Source organism: Chenopodium quinoa, unplaced genomic scaffold (genome assembly GCF_001683475.1).
Source record: "Chenopodium quinoa cultivar QQ74 unplaced genomic scaffold, ASM168347v1, whole genome shotgun sequence".
Taxonomy (NCBI): Eukaryota; Viridiplantae; Streptophyta; class Magnoliopsida; order Caryophyllales; family Amaranthaceae; genus Chenopodium; species Chenopodium quinoa.
This window is the reverse complement of record NW_018743074.1, coordinates 2,033,855-2,056,164: the sequence shown is the minus strand read 5'-3', so window position 1 is coordinate 2,056,164 and position 22,310 is coordinate 2,033,855. Positions and strand designations below refer to the sequence as shown.

The 22,310-nt window shown below is 34.0% G+C and overlaps 3 protein-coding genes across 3 annotated transcripts; 1 reads left to right on the top strand and 2 right to left on the bottom strand.

Annotated features, from left to right (window-relative positions):
• Nucleotides 1-2,356: 2,356 nt before the first annotated feature.
• Nucleotides 2,357-3,963, bottom strand: LOC110731692 (transcription repressor MYB6-like). Its single transcript, XM_021911570.1, has 3 exons — nt 3,600-3,963; nt 3,351-3,480; nt 2,357-3,237 (listed from the first exon to the last, which is right to left on the bottom strand). The coding sequence occupies exons 1-3, from the start codon at nt 3,730-3,732 to the stop codon at nt 2,532-2,534; spliced, it is 969 nt and encodes a 322-aa protein (XP_021767262.1). The 5' UTR covers nt 3,733-3,963; the 3' UTR covers nt 2,357-2,531.
• A 3,656-nt stretch (nt 3,964-7,619) lies between these two features.
• Nucleotides 7,620-15,560, bottom strand: LOC110731690 (uncharacterized protein At1g04910-like). The gene is made up of 10 exons (XM_021911569.1): nt 14,737-15,560; nt 12,725-12,797; nt 12,235-12,302; nt 10,529-10,617; nt 9,665-9,862; nt 9,352-9,556; nt 9,067-9,234; nt 8,697-8,864; nt 8,429-8,619; nt 7,620-8,047 (listed from the first exon to the last, which is right to left on the bottom strand). The coding sequence occupies exons 1-10, from the start codon at nt 15,205-15,207 to the stop codon at nt 7,876-7,878; spliced, it is 1,803 nt and encodes a 600-aa protein (XP_021767261.1). The 5' UTR covers nt 15,208-15,560; the 3' UTR covers nt 7,620-7,875.
• Nucleotides 15,561-18,483: 2,923 nt separating this feature from the next.
• On the top strand, nt 18,484-21,968 carry LOC110731689 (probable purine permease 11). Its single transcript, XM_021911568.1, has 3 exons — nt 18,484-18,747; nt 19,800-19,977; nt 20,577-21,968. The coding sequence occupies exons 2-3, from the start codon at nt 19,962-19,964 to the stop codon at nt 21,698-21,700; spliced, it is 1,140 nt and encodes a 379-aa protein (XP_021767260.1). The 5' UTR covers nt 18,484-18,747; nt 19,800-19,961; the 3' UTR covers nt 21,701-21,968.
• Nucleotides 21,969-22,310: the final 342 nt, after the last annotated feature.

Here is a 22,310-nt window from a genome sequence, read left to right as displayed (position 1 = left end):
AAGTTACATAATTATGAGAGGAATTAACAATAATAACTTGTACTTAGGAATAATATCACTAATTAAAGTGAGAAGGTATAAAGTTAGGTAGAGAATAAGAGAAAGACCTGCCATTGTTTGTGTAAAAAAACAGATAAATAAATTTATATAATAAGATTTGAATATTTGATGCATGTGGGATTATATAGTAGGCAGATGAGATAGATAGAATTGAAGCCATAATTCTTATAAAGTTTGGTAAACAGACAGTTTTGATCAGAATTTGCTGGACCTTCTCTGTCAATATTATTATTGCTTTATTTTCATTTTTTTGGGAGTTTACTGATGGAATTACTAGTTGATTAATTAATGCAAGAATAATTAAGATTGATCAAACTAACTATAGACAACATAGGCACTAAACTCGATGTCAAGTGTCTGACTTTCTTCAATCATTTATTGTCAACTTTTTTGTTCTGTGAGTACTAAACTCTACAGGTTCGAAATTTATTAGGCCACTTATTAGTCGCTTAAATTTAATGTAGAGATAATACAGAGTAATACTCCCTCCGTCCCTTTATTAGAAGTATATTTCTAATATTTATTACTCACATAATAAAGAGAAATAGACTTTTAATTTAGGGACGGAGGGAGTACTTTGTCTTATTAAACATAGGGTTATGCCATTAATAGCATGTTTGTTAGGTGGTAATAAATGATACTCCGTATGAAGTATATTAGACTTGTTAGCGCGAGTTTATATTATTTTTATAAATGTGTAGAGAGTCTCATAATGCAATGTTTATATATAGTAATCATACCTTGTTCACGTGCATTGATATGATGTCTACCCTTTATAATCAAAAATTTTAATTAGAAAGACAGACTATTCAAATTAGTGGGTGCGTATTAAAGATCGATGCTCGTTTTATTTGGTCAGCTATGATCGGAAAAAACTTTCATACCTATGGTTCCAAATGAAATTCCGATGAAATTTATTACTCTGTATTTTATATGAAAAAAATATTTTATTAATCATTCATATATACTTTGTATATTTCCAATTGATCATGACCGTGAAGTTCGTGATGATTAATTTTTTATTTTTAAAAATCAAAATCAAAATTGAATAAGCAACCGAAGCACACAATAATGCATAAGGTTACCAATTACACGGGAAATTCCAAATCCAAAACCCACAGAAGTAAAATATTGATAGGTGCAACCCTAATAAATTAATAATTGAATAATTCAAATAGTGTATTATTCACGCACGGTTGCTCTAATAAATAACCCCGTGTATAGAGTTAATAAACTATGGGACAAGAACATCCTAAAGTAGTAGTCATATTTATAACGGCATTTAACCTTATAGAATACACAAGTGTTACAACACAATAATTAGTATTTGGGCCCTAACAAATATTCGGGTTATTACATGAAATTAACAATGTAAATGTAATTTACGACTCAATTATTTAATTTTGTTGAATCAGCATAATCAGTTATCTTACGAGTACTTATCTATTTATGGATAAATATCTACCGTAGCTAAAAAGTAGTACTTCTGTTACCTTCTTTTTTTGGGCGAAAACTAGTTACTGTACAAAAGTTAATACTGTAATAATATTGAACTCATTTCTAGTCATTTGGGTCAAGATTATCCTTAAGCCAGATATATATGTTGTCTTTTTGGTGAATACCCTTCTAATAAGTGATTTTATTTTTCTGCTATACAGTCTTATACAGTATCAAAAATTAGTGTAAAATAAGATATGATTTATAATTTTTAAAAAGGTTTTAGAAACTTAAAATCATTAATATAGACTATAGAATACAAAACTACACAATATATAATATACGTATTACGTAATGTATAATAAATCGAACTTTACATATATTGCCAATCGATCACTAGCATGTTTAATTAAAAAAAATATGACCGATCATAAAACTAATGGTTTTAGTGCGTAATTAAACATACTAAAATTGGCAATACTATTCAATACTTCACGGCCAAACATTGGCGATCTTACAACGGCCAAACATGCAATCGAATCTCAATTAACAGTAACAATACATGTTCTCGATTCGATAGTAGTTGAAATGTCTATGGATCAATTCCATGTCACACAAAAGATACAATGTTGTGACTTATGAGCATTGTTTTCGAAAGAACATTATTGACATATGAAAAAACATGAGCGTTATTGCTCTTAATGCTTACACAGTGACATAGACTCAATCAAACATTAAGAACAATAGTTCAATCACAATATAGATCGAAAATATCGATTTGACATGCAAATCCCTACATCAACAACAATTTATATGTGTGGATAAGATGAAAACAAATTTTAAGAAAAACACAAAGATGTGAGAGAATAAAAGATTTTCTTGAATTCCCATTGTGATAAGACAAAAGATAAAAATCAAAAGATTTGGGACCCCTCAATTTAATACAATTTGGTAGGGGGAGTTAGTGAAAGCATTTATACCAAAACCTAAAAATTAAAAAGAAAAAGGGGTACCCTATTAATTCAATTCAATTTCTATGAACCCAACGGCCCAATGTACCTAGAATAAAAATACCCACTTTTTGTCTCACAATTACTACAACCTCCTCCATTATTTTTAACTATACCATTGATTTGAAACCCTAATTCACAACACGAACATTTTGTTTCCCCATTTTGCCCTTTATAAAAGAACTCAAACGGGCCCGGAATCGGGCTTGGGCTCGGGCCTGGACCCGCCGCATTCGACTCCGCGCTACTCGCGGTAGAATAACGGGCCTCACCCTGAAACTGTGTAAGCCCGATCGTCAACTCCAGATCAATTCCATCCTGACCCAATCGGGCCTGACCCGAACCCGAAACCCGACCCGTTGCCCCGTCATCCGTGGTGGTACCACTGTTGCAAGAATCACTCTTCTTCACCAAATTGGAATCAATCACGGCAAAATCTGGGCAAGGGTAACCTTTCTCGAAGTCAATCGTGTTAGAAATCCTTCCGAATTGCGTGATTATTGGCGGGTTTTTCGTCGCGTTAAAACCCAGAATTTCCGGCGAGTTTTTCACAGGCACGGTGGTTGTTGCGGCGGCAGCGCCACTGTCAACGGCGGCGTTGGAGTTTAATGGACGGTGGGTAATCGGGTCAAGGCCCCGGCTAATAAGCTTACGCTTAATATGGGTATTCCAGTAATTTTTAATCTCGTTATCTGTTCGTCCTGGTAATCTGCCAGCAATTAGGGACCACCTGTCACATAATAATTAAATTAAATATTGTTAGTTATTTATCCAAACAAAAAATTATTGATAATCTTAATTTTGGAGTTGAATTTGATTAAATTATGGTAGTGGAATTATTACTTATTGCCAAGCAAACTATGAAGTTTAATGATGAGTTCATCTTCTTCTTCAGTAAAATTGCCACGTTTTAGGTCGGGTCGAAGGTAATTTATCCACCGTAACCTGCAACTTTTACCGCATCTAAGCAAACCTGAAATAATAAAAATAATTCAATTCAGGGCTGTTTGTTACCATTTAAAAAAAAAAAAATCCCAAAATAGTTTTCAGTTTTCTGTTGTCAATGATGGATAGAAAGGGATGTAGACGTACCGGCGGCTTTGGGGAGAGAGCGCCAACAGCCTTCGCCGTGGAGACGGATATAATGGATGAGACGTTGATCTTCTTCTTTGGTCCAAGCACCTTTGTTAGTGTGAGCTTTCTCACAACAAGGGGAGCGTCCCATATTTTATGTTTGTTATCGGTTTGTACGGTGTTTGTTTGTATTTTTAGTTTCTAATATAAATTGGTGGGGAGAAGAAAGGGAAAGAAAAAGAGAGGGATTTATATAGTGAGGAAAGAGAGAGGGAGTAACAAATGGGAGATGATTGGAGGGTTACCCTATAGACTCGATCTTTAGGTATTTGACCACTTTTTGGTAATAAAATTATCTTTTATTTTTTGGAAAATAAAATATATTTAATGGTTAATAAAACAACAAGAAGTAAAAGTAAAACAGTAAAAAATATAAATAAGGAAAGTAAAAAAAAGGGGGGGGGGGATTTAGTAGGTAGGTCTAGTTTTACGTTGGATATGGACAAGTGGGGCACCAATTTAATGAAGTACTATTGTTGTAGTTAAATTATTGTTGTTAATTGTAGTTAGTTGGTTAATTAAATAGAGAATAATGTATAATGTATGTTAAGGTAAGGTAAGAGAGAGAAAAAGGAGAGAGAGTCACATGTAAGATATAAAGATGCAGTGAGTGCATGTGGCATGAAGGTTGTCCCACAAGTTAGGGGGCACGTGGTATTTATGTGTTTGGTCATCCTATCTTCTTTTGCTTCTTCCTTCCATCTCTATTACTCTAATCATAACATTATCATATTGCTTAAATATATGAAGTATATTATAACCCTCTTATGGAAATTATATTATACTTTTCCTACATTATGATAATTGATAAATACTTGCATCATTTATTTAATTTTGTAGGTGAATTGCATGATTCAATTGATCTAATAACAACTTTAATGACAACTAATAAATTAGCTTACCATGCCACATAGAATTTTAAAACTAATCTTCCTTCTAGCGAATTTATACCCCATATGTTCGTAATGCCCTAAGAGGCTAAGAATTGATATGGATTTGCTGTAATATAATATTTTAATTCATAACCTTGTAATAATATATCGAGCTACTTTTATTCTAATTTAGAATTAAATAGACTTTATGAAATATGATTGTGTGAATTATTTTATAACATTTCAAATTGCATACTTTTTGAATTTTCCTAATTTGCAAAACACGCATTAAACTATGGATGTATCCTTGGCTATGTAATATCTCAAATATGAGGATTACAAAGATATATTTTAAAATAAAATATTTGTTCTTTTTATAGTGTTAAATATTATATTAAGGGTAATGCTATATGCAACCCTTATAAGCATTTAATATACTTCCTTTTTTTAGTATTATTTTGGAAATTTATCGACAATTCACGAGTAAATTGGTGTAATAAATGTTAATTTAATGTCTATTCTTTTCATTTTTAATTTCTTATATGCAGTCGTAAGGGCTGCTTATAATTTTTTCCTTATATTAAATACATGTCAAAATAAAAAAATTTTGACCTGAAAAGTTGGATTGAAGCATGCAACTAGATAAAGATGAACCTCTTTTTAAAAGAAAAGGAAGTAGATAGTTTAACTCATCGATCTTTGTATAACGAAAACTATAAAACGCAAACCATGTACATGTGAAACAAGGTCTTAAATGGTAGCAAGACTATACCAACACAACTTCTCAATTGAGTATAATAGTGTTATATCATCAATTTGATCAATGATGTTTGGAGATGCTTCCAAAGTCAAAAAGACAATGCAAAAATTCCACAAAGTAACCGATTGCTAATTGATGGCGATTAAATTTTTTTTTAGCATAGTTGCACAAGAAACGAAGAATTCTTTCTTCAATCAAGTGGTATACAACAATACATATACACCCGCCGTTTTATGAATCCTAACGAAGATAAGTTAGTTCATACTTTATATCATAGAGCACCAATTCGTATGGAGTCAAAATTTAACATTAACTTATCTTTTTAAAAATTATCAATTTGTTAAACATTACTTTATACACAAATATTTATATTTGGCTGGCCATACTGTGTGGTCGGGGTTACTCGGTCATAAATTACTTGAGGGGTTCGATCAGGGGTTATTCGGCCAGGGGTTTACTTGAGGAGTTTGGTCAAGGGCTACTCGGTCATAGGTTACTTGTGGGGTTACTCGACCAGGGGTTACTTGTGGGGTTACTCGACCAGGGGTTACTTGAGAGATTACTTGGTCAGGGGTTACTTAATCAGAGGTTACTCGAGGGGTTAATCGGTCAGGAGTAACTCAAGTAACCCCTGACCGAGTAACTCGAGTAACCCCGACCACACGGAAAAATCCTCCTACTTCGTATCATTGTATCTTTTACACTTCTTATTATTCAACATAATAAAACTGATAAAACACTAAACACAAGTACAACTAATCGTTTCATGAATACTAAAAAAATGTAATTTATTCAAACTCCATGTTATACATAGTCTATACAACATGAAGTTAAATTTTTACATTCGTATTTATAAAAAATACTTTAAAAAAAAAACAAAAAATACATTGGTTGCAAAAAAAAATCTAGAAGTTTTTTTTTATGTCACAAAAAAGTTATTAAGATGTCCCTAAAATAGAAAGAACCAACTTTAACAATAAACACAACTATACCTAAATAAAGGGAAGTACGTAGTATTAAAGGCAATCTTACACCAAATTTTACCAACCTTAAACAGTGCCGATATAAAATGGAAAAAGTACCAACAAATTCTTTAATATACAATAAAGGACAAAAAAAAGGTTAGATCAAGAGTCTATTCTCCACATTAAAAAAAAAAAAATAAGAACAAAATATTGGGTTAAAAATTATTAATATTTCCGGAAAATGGTTACTCACTAGAAAGTTAAGTCAAATAGAGATTATAAAAGACATAGGATAACGGACATAAATATTAGTAAAAGTCAAAAAAACAACCCAAATATTAGTAGTTAATCAACGTTATTTGGAGAAAGTCAAAAAAACAACCCAAAAACAGGGAGATTGAACATAGTTTACACATTTTTTTTAGATGACATCCACTGGGTTGGTAACCCACCTCTCTTTAGCCAAGTGATAGTCATCCTTTTTTTCAGGAATTCCAAATAGCTAGATCAACTCTCTATTATCAATCAATTTTATCTTTAAATACGCGATAGGTACCTAGTTTATAACTGTTATGTTAAATTTAATTTTCGAGTAACAGCTTCTTATATTGAAGGGAATAAAAAAATTTGATTGGTAGAACATTGAACTACTTTGGATTATACTCCGTATAATCTAATCAATGATTTCAACTGTATAATATTTTAAAACTATGATATTTCATCCTATTTTAAATTAACTGACATATTTGGCTATTTGCATTACCAGAATAGATTTCTTTAATCAATGTATATAAAAACAAGTGTAAAAATGTGAACAGTTTTAATATCAACGTATATTTTCATAAAATCAACATTTTATAATTTTTTAAATAATTAATTACAAATATAAATGGCTAAACTTGTACAGTATACTACAAGTGTCCATTCAAATTGTATCAATAATTTTGAAATGAAAAGAATACTTATTTTGTAGGTATGGTATTTTTCTTGGACCTACCTTGTTATCCCCTATAATAAGATAATAACTCACATATTTAAAGCATAGTAAAGCCAGGAATAATGAAGGGGTAAAAACAAATAGTACTGTTGTTAACCCCACTTATTAATATTAAAAAAATAAATAAAAATGGGGTCATTAGGTGTATTATTAGTAGAAGTATATTTTCAATGACAGTTATTGGGCTATAATGATATAATTCTGTTAAGCACCGAATAATGTCAGAGTCATGGCTTTTTCTGAGATTCCATCTCACCAAAATCCAAAAAGTTCATGGAAAGGAGACAATCTTCTACGAACATTTGACTTATTTTTACAATGGAGAATCATGGTAGATTAAAAGTAGATAACTTTTCAAACAAACATAAATTTGAATTAATTAATAAATTAATTAATTTACATTGTAGCAGCTCGAATTTTACAAGGAATAATTCGAATTCTGGCACCTATATATCAAAGAATCAGTAGCTAATTTCTCATCTGAACTAAAGCAATTAGGTAACTTAGTTTAGTAAATTGAATGAAATTACTCTGCTAAAAATATTAACTATGTATCGAACCATATACAAAAAAGTATGGCGATCAATTTGAATTCTTGGTAGAGTTGTAACTTGTAAGAATTCGTGTGGGTCAAAAAATTTCAAGATAAACTAAGCGTACCATTTCCGTGCATTGCATTTGTATCAGCCTCCTGACACATACAATCTGGCATGGGGAATGTGTAGAGTGATGCCGAAGGTTTTTTCATCTCACACCCCTTCGAATCACTACGGTTGAGCATATCTTGCATCTGGTACTGAAAAGTTTCCCATCTGCATTAACATATTAAGTAGCATGTAAGCAAGCCAATTAAAAAATGATGCATCATGTGATAACTGTAAGAAAGTTCAGTTCATCAATCCTGTTTTTTGAACATTGTGGATTACTTTAAATGCCAAGAAGAACATTACGGATTAGTTTAAATGCCAATAAGAGAGAATTCTGATCCTGAGTCCATTAACTCAGTTCCAAAGTCAGTGTCTTCCTTTCTTTTATCATCTAACTATAACTTCAGGTTTAGAAAATATTTGCCTTTTTAGCTTCTGAATAACAGTAAAAGCTTTTTACTTATATAGAAACTCCACCTATGATCCGATTGTAAGTCTGTCACGACTGTATAGGATTATAAACGATAACAATGAGTTTCCGATTACCTAACATCAGGGTTGTCAAACAATAGAACTAATTTCCTTTTGTCAGGTATGATTGTCTTCGAATGCCCTCCATAGATATAACGCCGATGACCCATCAAAAAGTGGGGAAAATTTCCTCCTTGGGTAGTGATGAACACCTCGCTGTGAAGACAAACCGTATAATCAAGGGCAGCCAACCTGGACAAGTGGCCCTGCAATAAAAAGTTGTCATGCTTTCAACATGGCTATCCTAGCAGACAGATTTCATACAGTAGTACCATATTAGTACCTGAAATGGGGCAAGTTCCTCAGAGGTTGCTAACGTATCTTTTGTCTCCAAAAGTGGGAAAAGCTTTCTAAGAGGTGCCATGAACTTATCCTCTTTATAAATCATCCCAGCAGCAACATACACTACAGTAGTATTGTCAAAACCCATACCTCTAAGCATCATTCCTACCTGAGCAAGAAGAGAGTAATCACTTTTATATAAGGAAACATAGACTAAATTACAAATCATAATTCAAAAATTAGGGAGAGAAATTAACAAGAAAAAGAAAGAAAAAAATATATCCTTTTCACATTGTTGGTTTATAGTTAGGGCAGAAAGGGGAAATGTGTGGAATCAACAGACAGGTGTTTGTCATCGAACTGTGTCATACCTCTATTGGAGTTAGTGGGCATTTTCCATCCCTTCTGATTGCACCAGGCCTTATGACTCGACCCCTTCTATGAAATTTTCCTCTCCAGCCTTTTTCTCTAGCAATATCCATTTCCTGCTTTTCTTCTTTTCCTCCATCATATATACAGCAGGAAAATGCAACCATATCCTGGAAGAAGATAACTTTTAGATACATATATGGAAGGAGCTCGATATATCAGAAGGCATCTACTTTTCCTGACTTCAAGTATCAGAGACATTTTTAATGTCTGATCTTCTTGCCTACCTTTTCAAAGCGCAGATGCACTGAAACATACTTCCCCCCACTCTTTGAGCTTCTCTGAATCATTCTTTGAACCATGACCTCTGCCAGTGACCGTATAGGCTGAGAAAACCGCAGGGCTTCAAAATTTGCCAAGCATTGTAGCCCTTGCACCTCTGGAGGTACTGTGTTAGCCAACCTATTTGAAAATGGTGCTACACGTACTGCCCTGCAGAGAAGAACACATATAGGATAAAGTTACATATTCTGTAATATTGTAGCAGCATGTTCAGAGGAGGACAGAAGAAGAGACCAGTGCACTAGAGTAAATTCATACCCCAATGATAATAGTTTTGGTAGCACTTTTTGCAGGTAATATGTTGGACTTGACCAAGCCTTTAACCTCAGGTTCACAATGCTGCTAATATTATGGTTATACCGCTGGAGAATATCTTCTGGGAGCTGCCTTACTACGTTCACCTTATTTCTGAGAGCATATATGAAGAAATCTTCATCGAATATTTCACCAAATTTGCTGAGATGAGGAAACAAATACATGAGCAACAAAGATGACGAAAGCCTTAAATCATTCCAAGTAAAATGGTGACCACAAAAAATATATATAAAACAGCTAATGATCAAACTTTTGATGCTAACCCATAGCCTTGATGGGGTCGCTAACATAAAAAAACACAACCTCTATCTATAATAAATGCTCAAGTCTCATCAATTTATAAGGAAAAAAATATAGTTAAATGGAATTAAATGGAATCTTGTTAGATTCATCTCAATGTGAACTTTCATAGTTATAACTTGAACAGCATGGAAATGTTTTTGTGAGAATTATCTGGGAAGGAGGGAGAACAAACATTATTGGTTTACTACTTCAGCTTAATTATCGTAACGAAACAAATATGATCAGTATCTCAATACAAGATCATTGGGTGCTCAATCTTTCCATACTGCCATACTGCCATCGATACAACTACAGTCATCCTTAAATTCCACGAAATTCTTGTATTAGCTAGTTGCACTTTTATACACCAAAAGCTATCCTAGGGCTTGAGCACTAGTAGTTGATGCCGCATAAAGACATTCCCAGATAACAAACCATCAGATGTGAAAAAAGGCATGCACCTCCAAATGGCAGTACATTTTCCATTTTTCCATAACTTAATAGTAAAGCACTTCGAAATGGTACCTGGAATCTCGCCAAACACTATTTAAATGAAATATTGGAATAACAAGAGTTGCATTCAACAGCCCTGCCACTGCTACTGCATTACAAATCTGAAATTTGAAATTACAGAGAATATAAGAAATAGCAACTAAAACTTTATGAGAAGATTCAGATTTCAATCACAGAAAATGACGCATTAAGAAGAAAAGGAAATTGAGAAGAAAACATATTTACAACATATTATCTACCAAGAAGCATTAAACCGAAACATCTAGGAATCATACATTTGTTCACTCATATATCACAGATGCAACCGAATCAATAACATGCATGAATTAGATATGAGTTAAACCAATACCGTGACAGACATAACTTATGTGGAACATTATCAAACGGCATAGGCCTTTCGGTATACTTCACAAAGGAGGAGATTCTATGAAGAGCTAAGAGGTACTTCTTTCTCTCCTTTCACAGCACATTCATGAATTAAAACATTGAAAACAAGGTTAACCAATAGGCATTGCCTATGGAGTTAATGTCGCTTTTTATCCCCCTTTGACAATATTTCCGTCAATTCCATAAAGTGCACAAGGGTATGTTATCTTTTTATCTCCTAACACCATCTACTTCCAAGGGGCTGATTGAATAACTCTTGGAGGTTGCTCAAGAACCACAGATTTTCCTCGTATTCCTACAGATTTTTCACAGGTGTCTAAAAGTCTCCTACACATAATCCTCGGCATTGCTTTTTTAGGAGCAATTCATGGGCATATATTAGATGATTTGAGGTACTATTTCTTTAGGAAGGTCTTCCATCAACTGAAGGACTCATGCACATGAGCTATAGCCGCAATTCTTAGGGTGACCTTGGTCAACTTTCGTTTACTTTAAAATGGCAACGGGAGTAGGTAACCTTAGGAAGTCACTTGAAAATCAAAACACAATGCTAAAGAGCTTTGCCACCGGAAGAAGTCTCACAAAAATAAATTCTTGGCTTTTGCCAAGGGCTATTTTACTTTGACCCTTCCATTTTGTCTTACTATCGTGCTGAGCTCTCAATAGTTTTCACTCTACATGCAGGAATACAGCTGATTTTGAATCAGTATATGACTCTTGACAAGATTTTGTCATACATGAGATAAAGGATTCCTTCAAATAGCATTTTCACATTCTAGTCGGTTCAGAGTTTGGTGCTCCACATGTCAGCCTTTGTGTGTGTTTCCCTTCATCTTTTTGCTTAAGCTTCCCTTATATTTCTTTACTCTCTATCAACCTATGTGCAATTTTTTGTGTTTCTTACCTGTTTTGCTACCATTAGACTTCTCATATGTATTTGGCATTCTGAAATTCTCTTCACCAAAGCAAGCTTACCTAATAATTTGTCTTCATTTTCTATTTGAAAACAAACAGTTTGTAATAGTGTAATTAGAGAAACTTTGCTAGCAAGTGAGATAATTTTCAAGTAAAACTTGACCTGGGAGAATTGTTTTCCAGCTAAAACACCACGTCATCTAAAAAATTCTGTTTTAAGGCTGTTAGTGTTTAACATTGTACTAGCCTATCAAATGTATCCTATCATTGTTTATATACCGGCATTTTACTTCATAAAAAAAGGTTACAGATCTTCATTCAGCTTCAATTCTGTAATAAAAAAAAAAATTATATTCTATGTGGAGAAGCCATACATAATAATTAATAAAAAATTACAAAGTGAGAAGCAAACATACCGAAAGACGTTGCTGATTAAGCCCACCATTTGCTTCAATTATAAAGTATCCATTAGACTTTGGCAATTCTGAAACAAAAACAGTAAATGAGGTGGCAAGGGTGAGGCAAAAGGTCAGGGACTCAAAAGCAAAAGATAAAGGGGAGAATACTTAGGCTCTGCTCGCTACAACTTATTTAGATAAGTTTCAGCACAAATGAGTTGGTTCAACAAAAATAAGTCGACTTTTGGGGGGGTGGGGGTGGGGGGAAGGCAAATCAAGCGAAAAGTTAAGTTCAGTAAAAATAAGCTAAGGAGAACAAAGCCTAAATAAAAATTGGGATATCTGATGTTGCCTCAACTCATTAGACATAAGATTAGGCAATGGAATTAGCAAATGCTGCATCATACACATATTATTTGGTTTAAGTTGGAGGTACATACTACTGTGTGTGTAGAAATAATGAGGAAAATCATTAATTTAAGCTTCATAAGGACAGTGAAAGTCAAACCTGTTTCAACAGCACTGTTATTTGTGCAGGGTTTCCAGCCTTGCTGATATCTTGAAGGCCACACTGTCGTCAACTGCATTATTTTGACATAGAAGCTCAAATATAAGATACACATCAGAGAAAGAATCAAGGGCATGGAGAAATTGAATATACTGAATGGCGAAACAAAAAATGTACCTAGAATTCTAAATCGATAGATCAAAATTGAAAACCGGGTAAATAGAACATAAACATTAAGTATATGCATTAATTATAGCAAAGTTGTTATGAACAACTGAGACTTCTATAGCCATAAATTATATTCCGTATTAGTTAAAACTTACATATGCTAAAACTAAAGGTCAGCCTTCAAAACAATCTCATGAATCAAATATCATCGCTCTCTCCAGTCTGTGAGGAGACGATCTGTCATGCAATCCACTGCATTTCCTACACGAGCCTCCCAGATTAACATGTTAAAGAAGTCAGCAGTCAATACATGCCCCTTATGATACTGATTTTGTCAACAAGTTAAAGCATTGTCAGAGCATTATTGTTTTGATTTTATAAGAGTTTTTTTTTTTTTTTTTAAAAAAAAACCCATCAACTTGGATAGTTATAGTTCTTAAAATTTGGTTGTTCAATTTACCCCAATAAACCATTAATAAACTCGATGAAAAATATTCTCTAGATAAGCTTCCTAACCTAAACTAATGCTGGATGAGAAAATGAAAACTTTAATCATCATCCTATTTTAGTAAGCAGTACTTTGCTTGGTGAATTGAAGCTTTGCTCCCCTATTTAAAGGTAAATCATTGGAGCAACAGGACTTGATACTTGTATACTAGTTAAGCTCTTCGTAATATGTTTGAGCTAGTATAGATGTTTCTCATAGTACAGAGGCATAGTAGCAGCATGTATATAGTGCATTCCATCCCTCGAGGCTTGACGAGAATTCTTTCTTCTTCCTAAGAGTATCAAAGAAGAAAAGATCCCCTAGCATAAAGATTTTGTTTGCCCAAACCTCCCCTTCCTCCCACGACACTCAGCTGATCCCATGCGTGACGCCATATAATAATCTCATGAGTTTAAGGTACAAATCAAAGAGTTCAACTATTGGTCTACTGGAATATAGACCATTACACGGATCCAAAAAGCTATTTTAAGAAATACACAGGACTTTGTAAATGAAGAACATTTGGAGAAGACGTTAGCAACCAAGAGACTACCGATACCATTTCCACGTTAGCAACCAAGAGACTACCGATACCATTTCCAACCATTCATCAAATACCCCTCCCTCCTTCCTTTCTGCACACTTCTATCAATTAGTTTGAAGATGACCTACTTACAAGTGGAGGAAGAAAGGAAATAATGCACAGCAATCTATTATTCCAATTACCCAAATTATACCTCTTCATTATCTACCTAGAGAAAATACTTTACCAAGTACTTTGCACTAATACTCTAATAGAGTACTATAAGCTAACTAAAAATCCAATATATTACCCAAGTGTTACAACTAACCTCTCATCCTTGCCCCTTTAATTCTTTCTCGGGTTCACGAGAAACACAAATATGGAGGCCAATAGATACTGAGATAGCAACAAACTTAACCAACTGATGTCCACATCCCACAAATACTTTGCTGATGAAGCTAGGTCCAAGTTTCATAGCCACTCCATGACTAATACGAGACCGCCTTACATTTTTCCAATGTGAGATAATAGTATAACTTCACAACTTTCATGGGTGTAATTAAATCAGTATGATCCACTCTCACCTAAAACTTGCTCCAACTAATATACTATCAACAAACTAAAGTAGTCAATAATTGTCACCTTTTCAGTTTCAAGCTACACCAAACACTACACATATCGTTGCATAGTAATTTCTACCAACCAAACTAATAGCTAACTACTCATTACATAAACTAAACAAACCAAAAAATTAAATGCACATTTATAACCCAAAAATTCATTAAAAACAATAATTAAAAATGCAAAATTAAAGGTAAAGTATGAAGAACATACAGCATTAGAGGAGTGATTGCCTTGATCAGATTCCAGAAAAGGCCAGAGTCTCTCAAAAACCTCAGGACTTCTATACAAAGAACCAGGCAATCTCGGTTCATCAAGAACAAACCCACCACTATAATCAGAATTTCCCTTTTTAATCTTCAAACCCCCAATTCTTTCTCCTCCCCCAACTTTATTCTCCAAACTCAAAGAACCCATATACAGCAACATCCCAGTAATATACAATACAGGAGCAAACAACAACACCCCTTTTCTTCTAAAAACTGCTGCAATCACAATGCACACCAACCGTTCGACGAAATTCCCAAGCTTCATCGACCCCCCAACTCCTCCCCTTCCGATTCCTGGGCCGGAGATCAGCCCATTGGGCTTCATTCGGGACGGCCGGAATCGGGGGGACGACGGCGGAGAAGACGACGGTGATGATGGGTTGAAATTCGGCCCAAGTCGACTGTAACCGTGCATCAAATCAGGGGAAAGATTGTATCTTTTTATCTTTTTGGGGTGAATGATGAAATACCCAGAAAGATTAACAGGGTATTAATGATGAAATTAAATGGGTTAGCATAATTACCTTTAATGGTGTGAAATATGATGGGTTTTTTAGGTGATTGAGGAGAGAGAAAGTGAAGGTGAGTAACTATGGCGTTTAACAGGAGAGAGAGTGGAAGTCAGAGAGTGAAAAAAGGAAGAAGTAAGGGAGATACAGCGTGTGGGGACAGCCACCGACGAAGCAAGTGGAGTTGAAAGCTAAAAATGATTACTCTGTAAAAAGAGTGATTTTGACAAAAACATAAAAACAAACCATCTTAGATTTTGTAGATTATGATCCTTAATTTGGGTTTTAGAGAACGATAATTAATTATTTAGTATGGATATTATTATTATTATGATTATCATGATTGATTGGTTTATTTGGGTTGATTTGTTAATTTTTTGGGTCAAGATTACTCATTCAACTCTAGTGTTTGGATGTTGGTAAAATTTGTTTCTTGCTTGTGGAGGTAAGATTTCATGAAATATGCATGTATGTTGTTTTTATGTGATGTTGAAATACGTAAAAATTTGGTCTAGTTTGATCGGTTTGATTCTAATTAGATTTTATAAAATGGAGTATAATGGGTGTAATTACGGATAATTAAGTTTGAAATCGCTGGATATGGGCTATTACACGAAAATTGATGGAGCCTTAAAGTAGTTGTTTACAAAGTTGTGCTCGCAAAAGTAGAAAACTTGAAAAATGGAAATTATTGGCATGATCAATTGTAATATTTGAGTAACTTTTAGTAGTTTGACCAATTACTTAATAGAAAAAAATGAGAGATTGACAATGCACTTGTGGAGGGCTTGCTATAACACTCTACCCAAATTTTGACAAGATGACAAGCGGATGTATATAAAGGGACATATAGGCACTCAACCAGGCACCAATATGAGATGAAACTGAGAGCATGAGAACCAAGTATAGTGCATTGTTCACTCTCCATAGACCTAAAAACATCCCAAGACATTTGACTAAAATTGATGCTAAATCTTCAAATTAGGTTGCTCTTTACACGAACCAAACATTATTATAGCTGCTTAAAACATGAGCATTAGGTTGCTCTTTACACGAACCAAACATTATTGTAGCTGCTTAAAACATGAGCATGCTACGTTAGCACGCTGCCGATCATTTCATCCTTGTATAGTCAAGATACATTCTCCATACATGGCTCTTTTGGTTGCACATTTAAAATAAGGGGAAATGCAAAAAGGGAAATTCAAAATACAAGAGAATTTCCATTATTTTTACAAAATATGGGAAATAAATTATCCCTCTTGATAATTTTAATTTCCCATAAATATTAATCACACCGAACGATGCGTGATTTTGTCATGCATTCATAACTTAATACAATTTTAAGCAATATATTAATTAGTTAAACGTCCCGGGGCGCTTGTTAGCAAGATCCATTTCTAGGGGTGTCCGTTCGATTTTCGGTTTGGATTTAGGCCAAATCCAATCCGATCCGAAATATAATTCGGTTTTCAATTTTTCAATCCGATCCGATCCGAATTACTCTCTCGATCCAATCCGAATTAAAGTTCGGTTATTTGGACCCGGTCCGAAAATCCGAATTAAAGTACGTTAATTTATAGCGTCTAATAGACTAGTACGAGAATATAAAAATAAGAATGCAATTATAAAAATAATATTTTGTCCAACCCTTAATATTAATACAAATGGAAAATAGTCATAATTAACATAAATTGTTTAACATCAAGTCAAAATAATTGTTCAAAATAACTAGTACAATTAAAAGGCAACACCATTAGTCCATTACAACAATTACTCCATGCACTAAATATCAATAACAAGCCGCAACTTTCAGCAGTTTAAGACTTAAAATAGCAACAACTTCCATAATATACATGCTTAATTCTAAAATTCGATTTTCGGTTTTGTTTGGATCCGATTAGATTCAATCCGATCCGATACGAAAATCCGGATTTTCAAAAAATCTCAATCTGATCCGATCTGATTTAAAATTTGGATCCGATTCAAATTGATGATTTGGTTTGGATTGGATTTTGGTTTTAATCTGAATTATTGACACCCCTATCCATTTCTTAATACCAAATAAACACGATATGAAAATTTCCATGAATTTTATTTGCGAATTATTTATTCATTTATTTATTTTTGAAGAAATGTGGAAATAATTATTATTATTCTTTTTTTGAAGAAATGTGGAAATGCACGATAGAAAAGAAAAAAAAATATTATTTTTTTGGATTAATATCATTTTTTAATCCCAACTTTCACCAATTTATTTTTATTAATCCCAACTTTAAATTATTCCTCAATAATCCCAACTTTGATATGGTCTATCATTCTTCATACCCAAACCGGTCAACGAAAGTCAATGACCTAATTTTCTAGGTCACTTGACACGTGTCAAGCTGTCAGTGGTCCAAAAAAAAAAAAATCAATTAACAAAAAAAGAAAAAAAAAAAAACAAAACCAGCCCACAACCACTGGCGGTGGCCCTTTCCTCCACAACCAACCCTAAACCACTGCCTTCCTAGCCCCAACCCCAAAAACCTCCCCAAAAACCGCACTAACCCCTAAACCAGCCATAGCCAAACCCTTGCGCCGGAACCGTCACCCATAAAACCTGAAACCACCCACAACCAAAGCCCACGTCCCTGAAACCATCCCATCCCCACCCGAAACCACCTGTAAACCCTCGAAATCACCTCCCCCACCCCCGAAACCACCTGTAAACCCTCGAAATCACCGCAGCCCGCTCCCTTTCTCTCTCCTCTAATTGCCGGATAACGCAATCAAGGGGAGTGATGGGAGGGTTTTCGGTGCAAGGAGGGTTTCCGGCAGGTCGGAAAGTGGGGTTGAGGGGTTTCGACAGGTCGGAAAAGTGGGGTGTAGGTCTCTGAGGAAGTGCGGCCACCAGCCACCCGACGCTAGTGGTCTTTGGTTTTTATTTTTTTATTTTTTTTTATTTCCTTGTTTTTTGTTTTTTAATTTAAATTAATCTTTTTGTATATTTTTTAACCAATTAGAGTTCAACACATGTCATATAAATTGTTTTTAAAAAAATTTGACCCTTTCTTCAGGTGACCAGTAAACCGGATCGAAGAAAGAAAATGCAGGTGAAAGTTGGGATTAATAAAAATAAATTGGTGAAAGTTGGGATTAAAAAATGCAATTAATCCTTTTTTTTTTTACGGGATAAAAGGAAAAAAACTTTTGTCTCTCCTTCGTCAAATGAAAAAAAAAAAAAACTGAAAAAAATAAAATAAAAATGGTCTCTCCTCCAAAGTCTAACTAACAACAGAAAAAAAGAAAAAAAACTTAGATTCAGTCGCTGGTGATGATTAACGGTTATAAAATAATTTAATAATTAGATATAATTACAAATGCTCTTTTTCTTCCCTTTTATCACTTTTCCATATTCAATTCAGACAAATTTACGGTCCCAAGGAAATTCAAATCCACTTACTGTGAGTAATCTTCTTAACTTGGCACTATGTTTATAAATTTTTCTTTTGATTTGTATACTGTTTGATTTATATTAAAAATAATCTTAGATATGATTTCACCCAATTTCAATTGGAATAATGTAAACCTAATTCTGAAATGATATTGTTCATTATAGCATGAATTATACAGGGGTTGCGTTGAATCCCATTTCCCAGCTTTGAATTTTTTGGGTATATAATTGTTGATATGGTTGAGATTGATCAAAATTTAATTTCTAAAGATTGGATTTTTTTGTTCGTTGATTAGTGGGGCAGGGTGAGGAGGAGTGATTGATGTTCAACTGGGTTTTGTTTCAGAAAATGGTATTTAATTGATCTGAAATTTATGCTGATTTTTGTTAATGGAAATATAATGACCAGAAAGTTTGGTGGTCACATTGGGTGTCAAATAATGAAATAATGTGCTACACTAAATATTATTTGTGTCTACTTTGTTACTCGGACTGGAATACAAGGGTTGGACATGGTCCCACGGGGTATATTGACTGTTCTATGGACACGGTCACACGGGTTAGTTTGAAGTGTCCATGTACTTGTGTTGTAGTTGTCAATTGTTTAGAATCTAACACGGGTAGTTAATAGGTGAAATAGAGTAAAATTACACAAGTGATCAATGATCAGGTTACGTTAACCGTTCTGTCTGCCCACGGAACTGAGTAATTGTTTTGTTTTCTTTGAATTATCATTCTGGCCTTATATTATGTAGCTTTTTATTCATTTCATCAAGTGAATGGGGAAGATGTCATGGCAAGATTTATGTACATTATAGAGAATTTTTGAAAGCATCATTATCTAGTCATGTACGTGTTACTCTGCAAATCTTAACAGATTTAATAACATCCCTAAAAGAGTTTTTGTAGGCTTGATACAAGTGGTTTGAAACTTTGAAATCTTTATTGGATGAATTTGTAACTGAATTATACTTCGTTTATAAGTTCATCAGATTGGTCAGAAATTCTACAGGTCATATGTTATATCATCATCTTCTAAACTTTAGTCTTTTATTGTTTCAGCCTTTCAGGTGAAGTTGTTGCACCTATGATTAAATTTACATTTGGAATAGTGTGTAAACAATCTAGGGGTACTACAGCTTCTCCCAGACTGAAGAAATTTTTTGTATGATCATTGGTAAAAAAATGATCATTCGTTAAGGATTCAACAAAATATATAATCCAATGCAGGATTTAGCAGGTAAATGCACCTTATTAATTTGTAAATTTCTATGCTGAATGTACTATGAAGAATAAGGTTGGACTTCTTTTTTCTTTGCCAGCCTTTACTTTGAGGAAAATGTATACTTATGCTACTTATACTTGTCAAATGTGTTGGACTCCGGTATGTAATTTGCTTTTTTTTTTTTTTTTTCTTTTTTCCAAGGATCATACCCGTGTCCAACATGAGTATGACCAAGATATGGTGAAGTAGGTGAAGGATCTGAGTTGCAATAGACTGGCATTAAGTAGCATTTTCCTCTACTTTTTCATTCCTTCTAGGTATTCATGTGCATCTTCCAGTATACAATTGAAATTCACGAATCGTGAAGTCTGTTCCTGAAAATAGTGTGCATAAAATGAAGTCTTTTTCATCATTCTTTCTATGAATCCATTGCCAACACATCAAAATTTTTGAGTGTTTAGTACGGAGTACTTTTTTAGTTTATTCAAACTATAAGAAACTAATGTTGGCAGGTCATTTTTACCAATATTCTTGGAATTAGTACTTGTTTGCATTGCTGCTGTCTGTCTGTTTTGTGGTGGTAATGTGTGCTCAAGTACTTGTTATCATTGCAGATATCGAATACCCTATCTTGGCTAGAGTCAGAACACAAATTGAGGTATCACCATTTCTGAAGCTTACACGGAAGCGATGGTGGATGTTAGTGTCAATCAATATTGCCTTTGTTCTTGTAGGCCAAACTGCAGCTGTTTTGCTAGGTAGATTTTACTATGCTGAAGGTGGAACAAGCATGTTTCTAGCAACTATTGTACAAACTGCAGGATTCCCCATACTCTGCATTCCACTGATCCTTATTCCATTACCGCCAAGTTCTTCACCTCCTCCTGATCCACGTACAAAGAAGCACATTGTTTTCATCTATCTTTCTCTTGGTGTACTCCTTGCTGGTAACAATTTGCTTTATGCTGTAGGACTTTTGTTTCTCTCAGCCTCTACCTATTCTCTCATCTGTGCAACACAGCTAGCTTTCAATGCAGTCCTCTCGTACTTCATTAACAATCAAAAGTTCACCCCATTGATCCTGAACTCGGTAGTTATTCTCTCCTTCTCTGCGGCCCTACTAGCTGTGAATGGTGATTCCAATTCACCGGCAGGGGTATCTAAACTGGAATATTCTATTGGTTTTGTATGCACTCTAGGCGCCTCAGCAGTGTATGCCCTTCTTCTGTCTCTGATGCAGCTTTCCTTTCAGAAAGTGTTGAAATCTGAAAGTTTTGCCGTAGTTATGAAGATGCAAATATACACTTCACTCATAGCAACTATTGTTTCAATAGGCGGACTCTTTGCAAGTGGGCAATGGAGGACTTTACACGTAGAGATGGAAAATTTTAACTCAGGACCTCCGTCGTACTTTATGACCTTGGTTTGGACTGCTATATCTTGGCAAATTTGTTCAGTTGGTGTAGTTGGCTTGATCTTTTTGGTATCTTCTCTCTTTTCAAATGTCATTAGTACAGTAGCTCTCACTGCTGCTCCTATTGCATCACTGATAGTTTTCCGTGAAACAATGAATGGAGCAAAGGTAATCGCGATGCTTCTGGCACTATGGGGATTTGCTTCTTATTTGTTTCAGAACTATCTGGATGATAGTAGAACCATGGAAACCCAGAAATCCACAGAAACCGATAGTAGCAATGAGATCCGTAAGGAGTCTTCTTGCGTTGTATCTTTAGCATGAGTAAGCTAGTGGCAACATTCTTTTGGATTTATTCCTTCTGTTTCATGATTTAAGTCACTGATGGAGTATTTGAGTGTAATCTTATTCAGTATTTTTTTTTACTTAATTTTAAATTAATGTAAACAGTGAGTGTCTTGTATAGTTGTATGTTAATGAAACTGAGGGAGTAGATTAAACAGACAATTGTAGTGAGATCCCTAAGGGTTTTATCTTGCTGTATCTGTAACAGAATTGAATGATTGGTAACATTTTTACTTTGTTGATTCAACTTTTGATTGTTAACACTTTATTATCTAAAACTTACCCTTGTCTTATTTTTTTCGAAGTTGAACATATTAGTCCTTATTCTGTTTAAACTTATTGGACCTAGTCAATTTACAATATAGATCATGGTATTTTCATAAAGAATAATTTGTTAGTCAATTTATGATACACATATCCCATCATTAGAGTATTTATTTTCATATATCATTAGTTGATTTACCTTTTTTTTTTTTTTTTTGATAGTGTCGATTTACCATATCAATTATGCATTTAAAAATCATGGCCATAAAAAAAACATTGCATTAAAAAAATGAAGTGCACAAAGAGCTAATTTTTCTTATTACGA